Source organism: Rosa chinensis, chromosome 5 (assembly GCF_002994745.2).
Source record: "Rosa chinensis cultivar Old Blush chromosome 5, RchiOBHm-V2, whole genome shotgun sequence".
Classification (NCBI taxonomy): domain Eukaryota; kingdom Viridiplantae; phylum Streptophyta; class Magnoliopsida; order Rosales; family Rosaceae; genus Rosa; species Rosa chinensis.
This window is the reverse complement of record NC_037092.1, coordinates 42826115-42839244: the sequence shown is the minus strand read 5'-3', so window position 1 is coordinate 42839244 and position 13130 is coordinate 42826115. Positions and strand designations below refer to the sequence as shown.

General features: G+C 36.9%; 1 protein-coding gene across 1 annotated transcript; it reads right to left on the bottom strand.

Moving 5' to 3' along the window:
• Positions 1 to 4863: 4863 nt before the first annotated feature.
• Positions 4864 to 11193, bottom strand: LOC112165804 (ABC transporter C family member 3). Its single transcript, XM_024302470.2, has 10 exons — positions 8585 to 11193; positions 8325 to 8411; positions 7577 to 8224; positions 7250 to 7414; positions 6566 to 6860; positions 6237 to 6454; positions 5835 to 6140; positions 5663 to 5726; positions 5309 to 5548; positions 4864 to 5214 (listed from the first exon to the last, which is right to left on the bottom strand). The coding sequence occupies exons 1-10, from the start codon at positions 10982 to 10984 to the stop codon at positions 5108 to 5110; spliced, it is 4530 nt and encodes a 1509-aa protein (XP_024158238.1). The 5' UTR covers positions 10985 to 11193; the 3' UTR covers positions 4864 to 5107.
• Positions 11194 to 13130: the final 1937 nt, after the last annotated feature.

Below are 13130 nucleotides of genomic sequence, written 5' to 3'. Positions count from 1 at the left end.
TCCCCTCCTCACCTAGTCATGTACCAAAGGAGTTACCGAAAGGAGAAATGAAATAGCCCTAGTCCAAAACCTTTTTGGTTTCTGTCTTAGTCCTTTGTTTTTATTTTTGAGTCATAGAATGCCCTTTCAACTGTCTAGGATGAGTCTATATCTCTGAAATTATGGCTAAAAGAGGATCACAATATTGAGATGATTTTAAATGGTATTTTTTGGTTAATTGAGATATATGGAAAGCATGTGCATATGTAGTGGATATGGATCTCGTGACCTTGGTACTGAATATGAGCATGTTAGGATGAGTTTTGATTCATAAAAGCTCATGTGAGATATTTGAGCCATGTCCCTTTTTCTTGGAGTGAAATATTAAAAATATATTCTTATTTTCTTGGCAATGTTTTGATGATCTCATTATTCTTTCATCTGATTGATTGCTTGCCATAGATTAAGTTTAATGGACTAGAGAATGCTAGAATTCACTCATGTGCTTGTTGAGACTTTTATGAATACATGTCCCTGATTCTGAAAATGATAGAGGTACCCTAGGAATTACCACCATTGCCAAATAAGCCTGTGTCCCTAATTGTGTGCACAAGATGTACACCTCCCTAGATAAACCCTTTGAGCCTACATTAAGCCTTTTCTTTCATCACCCTTAAAATCCTTAACCCTGAACCTTAGTATAGTTACAATCCTATCCTTTGTTCTAAAAACTTAGTGGAGCTGCCTTTTGAGACTTACTACATGGATTTGGCGTTAGGGATGAAGATTTAGAAGAGGTGAAAGTTCGAGTAAGGGGGTAGACTTGTCCATGAAAAGAAAAAAAAATTATGTGAAAACCGTGAAAAAGAAAATGAAAAAATGTGTACGGCAAAAGAAAAGAAAAAGGAAGAAAAAAAAAATGTTTATGGATTTTAGCCCCCCATACTTGGTGAGTTTGGAGATTGTTTTGAATTGAAGGCCCGTTACAGAAAATTTGGTCTTTATCCAATTCACAAGAGTTCAAAGGAAGTTCAGAATGAAGTTTGGGCCCAACATGAAAACATTAGGCCTTTTTAGTTTGCCTCTATGGGGATGATGTTATGTAAGTTTTGGTAGATCTCTAGAAGTCTCTCTGCATCTACATGAGCTCTACTAGGTTTTTAGGATACTTTGTGAAATTCCTTATCCCTTTGTTTCTTAAAACCTTACAACCTTAGCCCCATTTCAACCTTTGATGGGACAGTCTTTGATCTGTGGAGATGAGTTATAAGAGTTGAAATGACTTGGGTTCATTTGTTCAACTAGTTGATATCTTTCATGAGATCTTTTGAAAAAAATATATATATATTCACAAAATGCTTTTCATTTTTTATATAAGTGAGCTGTTTGATTGCCTCAAAATATTTTCTCTCACATATAATTGAGTGATTATAAGGTTTTAAGCATCGCCCTGATCTGAGAGAAGAAAGAGTGGATATACCTTGTGAGGATATGAATCATACTTATTTGAAACATGCTGAGCTCCACCCCATCACCATTGTTACAACCAATTCCTACTTGTGTATATATGGATTATTTGTTTGAATTAACTCTCGAATATCTAAATATTGATTCTTGGTTGAGTGTTAATCTTGATGTTGTGAAAGTAAGAGATTTCTGAGACAAAATGTTGAAAGGCAATAGAGTTATTGTATGTGTAGTGTCAGTGTTTTTCTTTCTTTTAGTTTTTGTTATTGTGTCTTTGTTTTGATTTTGCTAAGGGACTAGCAAAAGCTAAGTGTGGGGGAATCTAATAGGATCATTTAATGCGACGTTTTGAATGTTATTTCCTCATATTTACTTAGTTATTCCTATTAATTAAATCGAATTTTAATAAAAGTTTCAATTTTTAGGAATTGTAATACAAAAATTTAGGTCCCATGGAGCATATGGAGCTTAAATTAGTTTAAAGGAGAAAGAGAAGCTAGAAAATGTTGGAAATGGTCAAGGCAGGGCACAAGGGTTGCAAAAATGAGCTAAAAAGAAGAAATGAAGTTTTCCTGGTCCAGCCAAGAAATCCTTATTCAACCAAGAAATCCTGTTCAAAATAGGAAACTTTGTTAAAGCAAGACTCCTGAGTTAACTAGCAAGCATGGTCGAAAAAATGAAGAAAAATGGCGAAATGAGAAGAGTCCTGAAGGGACTAGGAGACTACATGGCTTGAAGATGACACAAGAAAGCTCAAGATTCTTCCAGAATAATTGTGATTTTCGGCAAAAAGGAAGAGACCTAAGTATACTAGGGTTTCTTGGACGCAAAAGAAGTGAATTTTAAGTGAAATAATTGTTTTTGCCGTGAGATATATAAGGAGGCATAAAAAGTGACGTTTTGGGACTAAAAATATGTCTAGATACATTCCTGGAGAATTTCAAGAGATTGCAACAAGCAAAAAAGTCCAAAACAAGTCTAGATTCATTCCTATTTCTTTGGCTGAAAATGAAGAGAAAAATCAGAAAAAATCCCTATATATTTTGGCAATAATATATTTAAAGGATTATGGACTTTATTTTGGAGATTTTTGATTGGTTGGATGACACAACAGGGCTTACATAGCATTATGTGATTGGTCGAAGCTGTGTGGAACATCCAGATAATTCTTGGGAAAATTAAAAGAAGATTCATGAAGCCTTGCCATCCCCTATATATACCCCCTCACCCTTGGACGTTTTACACACCTTCTCCCCCTCAGAAAAATTCCAATGTCCAAATTCTCTCTCTCTCTCCATCCTCTAGTTTCAAGTCTCTGTGTCTTCAAGCAAAGAGAAGAAGAGAAGAAGAAGCCGTGAAACCTCCTAGCCGCCATCATCCACCTTGTGTCGTGAAGCTTTGAAGCCTTGCTTTCAAGATGCAAGAGTCCTACATCTCAAGCTCTCCATCACCATCTCCATTCACGATGTAATTCCATCTTATTCCTTGTAACCTTTTAGGTTTTCTTTGTTTTGAATTCATATGAACTTGATTTCTAGTTGACATAAACATTTAGGGCAAAGTTTAAGCCCGTTCTTATGTTTGAATAAAATTTCGATTCTTATAAGTTGTGATTCTAAGTTGCTTTTGTGAGTTTGTTCAATTGGTTTTGCTTGATTGATATCTTTTACATGTTTATCTTATTTGGGTCGACACTTATAGGATTTGCATGTAATTGATTTAGGTAAACAATTCACCTAATAGTTTTGTAAACTTAAATCATAAGTAGTAAAGGCTTTGGACAAAAGTCGAAACAAATTGAAGAGGATTGCAAGTAAATGAACTTATTCATAATAGGTTGTGCACTCAAGTTGACATCCTTTCTTTGTTCTTAATGTGTTGAACTGTTTTGATTAGCTAACTTTTTAGACTTTGATTGCATATTTGGTAGGATTAATTTAGGTGTTTTCACTTAGATTAATTAAATAAGGAAAGTAAAATATGGGAAATCGTTTGCTTTTAACGTTTCACATGGTCAACTTCTCGCTCATGACTTAGATGATCAACTATAGGACTTGTAATTAAATTTGATCATATGAATTTGGTTTTAATCTTTGTACCTAACGTCCACCCTATCTTGTATATGTATTTTATATTTTTATTTTATTTCTTTTCAATTTTCAAACTCCTAATCCTAAAACCCCCTTTGTTGCGTTTTCTTGTACATATTCTTTATTTTATTTTTGTAAATTACAATTTATACTTTTATTAATTATTTATTTGTTTTACAATTACATGTGTACCCTCAATTCTCGGTTAGAACGATCTCTATTTACCATATACTAACTATGACATTTTTGAGGGTTAAATTGCGCGCTTACTTTTAGCGTATCAATGAGTGGACCAGTATTCACGTAGTCTTGCTTAGTAAAACAGCGTAATTAAAAGAAGAGATATCTAGAAGTTGCAGGAGCTCCATTATTGAGACATGTAGTCAGCTAGTCAGGGAATGGCTTCAACTACTCTTCTCATTCCTACTGTCCGAAAATTGCAGGCACATTTCTATCTTCTATAGGCTTACCAATTCAAAATTCATTAATTGATAATAGGATGGTAAATACAGATAATGGCTCACCTAAGATCAAAGACTTTTTTTTTATGCCATGGCTAGTTACTGAGCAAGTGAGCAATGAGCAGCGTGCTGCAACTCTTAAATTTTTTTTTTTTAAATGAATAATAATAATAATAATAATAATAAATTCAAGCATATTGATTTTGGAATGCGGCAAGCTGATCGAGGAATAGATTTTTAGAACTCGGAGTTGGTCACCGTCGAATTTTAAGTGCAAAATCCCAAGTTCCCAACTCCCAAGACAATATGATCTTTCGTCTATTTATCTGGAAATGCAGGTGCAAGCTGATACTTGATACTGATTCTAGTGTCAACTCAAGTGTCGTCAAATAGACCTCAGATTGTTTGGAAACTACCAAATATGTCTCATAGAATCATTTATTGAAGTTGATTGTGCAAATGTAGGGGATATTGTAGTGAGTACTGATTTTGTTTCACTTGAGTATTCACAGGAAGCTCAACATGGCTGCGGATTTGTTTGAGGGAATCATTGGTGGTACAGCTCCAGGTTTTTGTTGTTAGTTAGTCATTACAGCCGGAAAAAAAAAAGAACATAAAAACGTTCCAAATCATTTCAGGAAAGAACAGGACTGGATCAAGCAAATAGGGAGCATGTCATAGTAAGTTATTACGCCACTCACTATAATTTAACCTATTGACATTAGTCATTCATTTGTAGCTGAGACTAATTGTTGTATGGTAAAAGACAAGATTAATCTTTTTTTTTTTTTTGTTGGTTAGAAATGATTTATTTGCTTCATATGAATCATGACATAAGCAAGAAGCATTATCCCAGTAAACTACAGTAAAGAAACTGAATGCTGGTGAGTTACAACCAGACATTTAGACTCCATTATTTCAACCATTAAATATCACGGCTTGATGAAATTCACATGATCATCAAATTTCTTGAATGTACTAAAGCATCAAACATTCAAACATATTCCCTAAAATACAGTACAAACTGCAGCTTCTGTGGCTGTGGTTAAGCACAAGCCTGAATAAGAATATAGTCACCACTACTTTTCGTAATCATCGTCTGTCAAATTACTAAAGAGTGGAATTCGATCTCACTGTGTACTCCGCTACAAGTTGGGCAAAAGCTGATGACTTGTTTTCTAGCAATCTTGCAGGAGAATCACATTCCTCAAGAAGCCCTGAAACAGAAACAAGGACAAATTTGAAAAAAAAAATGAGTGTCAATGGTAACTATTAGGAAGTCAAAAGGATTGATCATATGGCAATACTAACCATTACTTAGAAGAAGAACCATGTCACTGTCAAGAACAGAAGATATTCTGTGCGCAATAGTAATGACGGTACAGTCTGAGAAGTGATGCCGAAGGGTCTGCTGAATCAGATTATCTGTAGCAGTATCAACAGATGCTGTAGCTTCATCAAGCACCAGGACCTTACTTTTCTTGAGGAGCACACGGCCCAGGCAAACGAGCTGCCTCTGACCCATACTCCAGTTCTCTCCATTTTCGCCAACTGCAGCAACCACATGAACATGAACAAAAGCATTTCTATTACCTAAGTTTTGGAATCAAATGCATCATATATTGCCTCTATGTTGGAATAGAGCCATAGAAGTATAGAACTAACCTGCAGAATCCAGCTTCCCTTCTTTCTTCCTAACTTCATCTCCAAGTTGGCACTTATCCAAGGCCTAAAAAAATTAACAGATATTTTTAGGTACTAGTGCCACGAGGTACCAGTATGAACAACATATAAAAAGAAGCAGCTTCCTATCATCCTCGTCCGAAAATCAACTGACCTCCCAAATTTGTTCATCTTTGTACTCTTCAAGTGGGTCCAGATTGCTTCTTACAGTTCCCTCAAACATGGTTGGGTCCTGAGGGATAATGCTTAGATTAGACCGCAGATCATGCAATCCAATAGAAGAGATATCGATGCCATCTATCAAAATCCGGCCAGCATCAGGATCGACGATTCGGAAAAGAGTTTGTATAAGAGTTGACTTTCCACTGCCAGTTCTCCCCACAATCCCAGTTTTCATTCCTCCAGGAATGGTACATGTGAGACCCCGCAACACAAGTGGCAAGTGTGGAGCATACCGCACCTATGTACATAAACATGGCATAAGATTCAGACATGAACGACTCTATATTTATTTCAAGAATATGGCCTGAATCTAGTAAACAAGAATATCAAGTACCTGCAGATCATGCATATCAACTTTTCCTCGTGATGGCCAGGAATGATCTGGTCTATTAGATTCAATTACCAGAGGAGGCTCACTTGGTATACTAGTAGTATATTGTAGTATTCTCTCCACTGATATTATCTTGTTCTCCATATTGCAAAGATTCCATATAAGCATAGTTTGTAAAGTGTTTAGGGTAAGTCCATATGTGACGGCTAAACCCGCAATGCCTTCATGGTAAAGAAAAATGCAAAACAAATAAGAGGTGGAGAATGTCTAGATGTCTTATACAATAGTATCCAAACTAAAAATTAATAATAATCCAGATGGTTATCACTTGCCTGGATCTATCACTCCTTCTGGAACAGACATCAAGAAAACTAAAAACAATGCAAATGTAATGGATGACAAAATATCCAAGCGAAAGCATAGCCATTGCATTGCACAAATAGTGTAGAAATTTGGCCGACCATATCCATCTATCAGTTCCATGTTGATATCTTGGAATCTAGATCCTTGGTCAAAGCTCCTAATAGTAGTTGATCCTGAAATTGTTTCGGCACAATGTTGTATCACAGGAGCTTTGCGTACTCCAATCAATCTTGATAGTTCTCGTGCTGAAGGTAGATAATATTGCTGCAGGAATATAAGTTTGTGAGGGTTTTTTTTTTTTTTTTTCATAATTAATACAATTACTAAATCTTCCAGGTTGCAGTTGCAGTTAAATGGAATTTTGATGGGATAAAAATTGACAATATTCTCTCTGTTCAGTCATTTAAGTAGCTCTCAAGAGAGGGAGGAAGTTTCCGATATTATTAATTTATCAAACAGAACATTTCAGTTGCTAAGGCAGCCAGCTAGGGAATGTCTAGGCCTGAACTGAGAATTAGGGAGCATGTACAAACCATGAACAATGATAATGCAGCCCTAACTTGAGATTATTAGTTCCATATTAGATTTCATGTGACATATAAATCAGCAGGACACACAAAGTAACAGAATTCTGACAAAGTCAGAAGTATTACCTGATACCAAACACAGGCTGTAATCACAGGTATAAATATGATGGAAACCTGCCATGCCACCTGAGACATCACTGCAATAATTCCTAAAAGCCGTATCATTGTGAAGGCAAAGGAGGCAACTTGATTTGATATGTTCATATCCAATGCATTTTGGTCTGTAGAAGCCTGCAAGAAAATTGTAACAGTCAGTATAGTCATCAGAAGGGCATGGAAACAGGATTAAAAAAAATAAAATAAAAATGTATATAAAAATTAATAAAAAGCAGAACACAAGGTTCATCTGATTCCTTTTTGCATCAGCCAATATTGTAAATATCTTTTGCTTACTCTGTTTAAGATTCTTCCACTTGGAGTGGCATCGAAGAATGACATGGGAGCACGGAAAATGCACAAGTGCATTTTATGGAAGAGTATAGTGGCTGTCTTGTACCCTGCCGTTACAAGAAGCAGAGCTCTGAAAAGGACACATAAAGAACTTCCAACAGCCAAAGCCACATAGACAAGTATAAGCATAGAGCTTGTAACAGGAGGTTTCACGTCCGCTGACACAGGAGTAGCCCAAGCCATCCAGTAATTGCTTCCAATTTGAAGAAGTTGAAAAAGAGTATGCGCAAGCAATATAAAAGGCACAAAAGCACCTCTGTACGCTGTGGTAATGTATTTCCAGTACACTGAGAACCCAACCTTACCTTTCTCTCTCTCTTCTTCTTGAACAAGCTGCCCTTTTGGCACACCTAAATCATCTATTTTACAATCCTCAACATCGTTGTTGTCAACTTCTTTGACAGCCCCATTAGTACTAGTCGAATTGTTGTCTTCCTCGCTGATGCTTGTTTTTTCACCTGGCCCTACCCCAACAGAATCAAGCACTGACAAAGCTTCATTGTGTGCTCCCACAAGATCTTTAAAATCAGTTCCTGAATACATAATGTCATTGAACTTTCCGGCTTGAGTGATCCTTCCATCTTTCATGACCTAATAACAAGGAATAAGTTTGAGTAGACAGAAACCGAACAGAGAATAACACATCTAATTACCAGTTGAAATCCCAACAAAAAACTAGAAAATTTCTCACCAAGATAATATCAGCAGCAGGTAAGAACTCCACTTGATGAGTGACATAGATTACTGTTTTGGAACTCAAGAGGGCCATCAAACATTCCTGCAATGCAAATAGCAAGTAAATTTTTCATTGTGAAGGTCCAACTCTTTCAAATTTTTTAAAGAAGCATTTATAGCTTGAGCTGCATAAGTCAGTAGTTCTAGGGAGTGAACAATTTTGAAGGCTCAATTTAGATTGAATGTAATGGCACTAGAATAGACAAAGTGAAATACCTTGAAAAGGTGGGATCCTGTATGAGCATCAACAGCACTAAAAGGATCATCAAACAGATAGATATCAGCATCTTGGTACAGAGCTCGCGCAATTTGTATTCTTTGCTTCTGCCCTCCACTTAAATTGATTCCCCTCTCCCCTATAATGGTCTGGTCACCAAATGGTAGAATTTCCAGGTCCTTCTTCAACGAACATGCTTCGAGAACCCCCTCATACCTTTCTCTGTCCATCACTTTACCAAACAATATGTTTTCTTCTATCTTGCCACTCTGTATCCACGGTGACTGAGAAACATAAGCCTTTGTCCCACACAACTTAAGAAGACCAGATATCTTGGGCACTTCTCCCAGAATACAAGAAAGTAAGGTTGACTTGCCTGAGCCAACAGTACCACAAACAGCAACCCTCATACCATGGCTAATTTTGAGATTTATATCCTTCAATGTGGGGTTAGGTGAAGATATATCCCAAGAGAAATTTGCATCTACTATCTCAATTGCAGTATCAGAACTACCTCTAGGAAGGTTCTCTATAACATCAGGCTTCAACTCATCAAGAGAAAGGAATGATGAAATTCTTTCAAGGGATACCTTTGTCTGTGCTATCATTGATATTGTTTGCGGAAGAGAGTAGATGGGCTCTTGAAGAATTCTGAAAGTTGCAAGCACAGATAAGATCTTCCCCGATTCCAGAGGGATCTCGAAAAAAAGCATGCAAGCAACAAAGGTGACCACAGACACAAATGTAGGGGCAGCCCAGAAGACAAATGAGGTCATGGCCGACGTGTAAAGAAACTTTTGTAACCATTCTGTCTCAATCTTCCTGAGGTCATTAATTTTAGACAAAAACTTCATCTCCCATGCTTGAAGCTTGAGAATCCGCATGTTCCTTAAAATCTCAGATGTCGCCTTCATCCTTCCATCCTTTGACTCCATTAGTTTCTTTTGAAACTTCTCTTGCCATTTTCGGAAAGGAACATTTGCCAACATAACCATTACAGTTGCAACAAAAGTTGCAATTGCACCAAGACCAAGATTTTTATACAAAATAAAAAGGGCCAAAGCAACTTGTAGAATGATGGTCCATGGTTCATGCATGTACCAAGTGAATTCACCAACCCTCTCAGCATCAACAGTCATAAAATTGATAATCTCACCACTAGTGTGGCACTGCTTGGACTGGCAGGACAGGTTTAAACCCTTATTATAGATCATGGCAACCAGTACAGCTCTTATTCTTACTCCTATCTGCTGCCCCCTGAAGAGCCAGTGCCTGTGACAGAGGCACTCCACAACCTTCGCCCCCAAAAATGCAGAAACTAAAGCATAGCCCTCATTTCTGAACTCACGTCGCCCATAGAGGTATTGCACAAAGGTGTCGATTAGATATGGGCCGACATAAGAAGCCATTGTGGAAAGCAGTGCAAACAAAGCTGTCCAAAGAATCTCTCTCCAGGCCAAGACGATTAATGCCTTCACCAGATGAAGTGTGGTAACTCTGCTAAGAGTACCACACTCTGACTCCAGCTTATTTCTAAAAATTGGAAGGGACCCAACTACACTATCAACCTTGTCTAGTCCAGGAACATCTTCAAGGTTTAATGTTTTCTTGTTGCCAACAGCGATTAAAGGACTCATCCAAGAAAAAGTGAGGATGCTGAAAAATCCAGCATTTGAATAAGGGGTTTTCACAGTTTCAACCCCTTTGGACTTATTTGATTCTGCAGTGTTACCTATACTAGAATTTGTTGTGCCACTCAAAAGGGGTTCCTCAAGAAGGGTATCTCTACCCTCTTTCGTCCCAATAAACCCCACATATATAAAGAACAAAGCAGAGATAAGGAAGGCAGCATCAGAAACTAAGGATTGAACGGGTAACGAAACGTGTTTTTGGTAAAGAAAAATGTCTACGAAAAAGCAATAGCATGAAAGAGAGAAGTAGAAACCCCACCAGACTCTGAGTAAGTATGGGAACTTTGATTCACCAGAATTAGAGAATTGGGTATGCAAGTAAACAAAAACTGCACCCCAACTAAGTGTTCTAATTGCTAAATCAAAAAGGGTCACTAGCTTTTCTTCAGACCAACCATATCTAGACCAGGAAAAGTAGTTGAATAAACAAAAGCCAACACTAACTGCAGAAACACCAAGACAACAGATTAAAGTGGGCTTAAAGTGCAAAGGTTCAGTTTTCCTAAAACCCTCTTTTGGGTCACCTCCTCCATCACCCCCCTTGAATTTCTTCCACACCCAGGAGATAAGCAACACAAATAACAGAAGCAGATGTAATGAGCCAGAAAACCCACGAATGAAAATGGGTTTAAGAAGGAAATCGGTACCTGAATACATGAATGAGAAAAAGGCAGAGACGGCGTGCATTGATGGATCTAACAGCTCCATGGTTTGTGTTCAAAATGAATGATTAGTGTGGCTTTTATAAGTGAACTGAGCGATGACTACGAGAGAGAGTGTTGACTAAGGGCGTTTGTGTAGTCCAAAAGTCTCTTGCTGTTTCCTCTTTTCCTTGGATAACGTAGTGCGCAAGATTCTAATGACGACCGTAAATCTACTCCAATGGCGTCAATCCAGGGAAAACGTGAAGTCAATCATACTGATGCACTGTTTTTAATTTTTATCTTGTATTTGATACAGTTTATCCAAGGAGATGTTCTATTTTAATTTTATAGAGTTAGTAAATTTTTTTTCTCCTCCATTAAATTTGATTCCAATTCATATATAGTTATCTTATTTGATTCTGATAATAGGTTGTCCTATTGCAAAATCCTGGTAATCGACACATAAGCCCTTCCCTCCTCCTAGTTGGCAGGCAATTGGATGAAAGTTTTCAATCACATTGGATGAAAGTTTCCAATCACATGTTTTGACTAAGATCTGAATAGTGTAGCCGAAAGATCTCACTTGGCCGCCAAACAAGAACCGAACATATCCTTTTCTTTTTTTGTTTTTGAGAAGGGAAAATACATTAAAGCTTAAAACCTCTTACAACACCATTACCACTAATGTCAAAAACAAAAATAGAAGAGACCGAAATAGGGAGCTCATTTTGCCAAATAAGCAGCTCAGGATGCCCTCTGAAGTATAATTGCATCTGCAAGAAAATTCACTTCACGAGGGATGTGGGTGAAGGAAATAGACTCAAAAGAATCAGCAAGACGCTGAATGTCTTTAACCAACATCTTGATTTTCCAAAGAGGGTCGCAAAGCTTGTTGATACAATCAATAACAAGCTTGGAATCGCCTTCCACCAACAATCTATTACAATTGCATTGTAGTGCATGGATTAAACCATATTTGAGGGCACTACATTCTGCAACTATAATGGTACGGTAGTCTTCCCAAGCCTTTTAGCTCCAGCAATGATTGGATACCGAACATGTCTTCCATCTTCCAACAATCACAAGATACTTGATGTGTTGGCATCCCTATACAAAGCACTAAAGAAGCCTACAAAGTTCATCAAAACTGATCTTGAAGAATTTCAGGTAATTGCATATCATGCATAATCACGGGATTGCAACATGTGTTGCAATCCCCGAGTCAATCCTAGTCAACCCTACGTTTTTCAGAGTCCAATTTTGGAAAGTATCTTTTGGCTTTTAGATTTTATTTTACAAAGATATTTTTCAACTTATAAAATCGTGCTTTTTTAGTCCTAGGTGATTTAGGATTTGTTTATTTTAATTGGATATCTTATATTAAAAGATCTTTCCTAATAGGAGTCCAATTAGGGTTAAGTCTTAATTGTTGAGAATTTATTTTCTCCTCAATATATTCAGAAAAGTAGTGTTGGTTGTGTAGGGATTTTGATGCAAGAATTATTGTGTGTCTTGCTTGCTTAGAAAGAGTTCCATAGGAGTGCATGAAACACTTGTTCCGTGTCTAAGTGTTTCATTGTTCATTCATCACTATGCCAATAAAGCCTTCAGACGACAGATGATATCTGTCGTTTGATATGTAAATTATCTGTTATGTATCCAGCTGCAGTCTCTTACGGCATCAGACAACAGATATCCTCTGTCGTCTCTTCTCACTCAGACAACAGAAGTTTCACAAGGCTCTGTCGTCTGAACAACCCAACACTGAAGGATTGGGGACTTTCTGTCGTTAATAATCACATACAATGACAAATTAATGTTGTTCAAATGAACTACAAACTACAGTTTTAATAAAATTGTTGTTGTCTGACATGCAATAAGAACACATTTATATGTCGTCTGAAGTTACCAAAATAAAGGCTTGTTTAACAATCTGTTGTCTGAATGCATTTTCAAAGACATTTAATTGTTGTTTGAAAATATCTTATAACTGGTTAAATTATGCTCATCTGTCGTCTAAATAGTTTTAAGACTTTATTTTTATGTCTTTTATCTTGTATTCCAACCACAGTTTTAAGTATTTATGTTGTCTGATAGACAATATAACTATATGTAATCATGTAGTTCTGTAGTTTGATTGAGGTCGAAAACTCACTCTTCTGTTGTGTGATAATTAAATGAACTACGCGTTTCTGTTGTTTGTTTGAAGA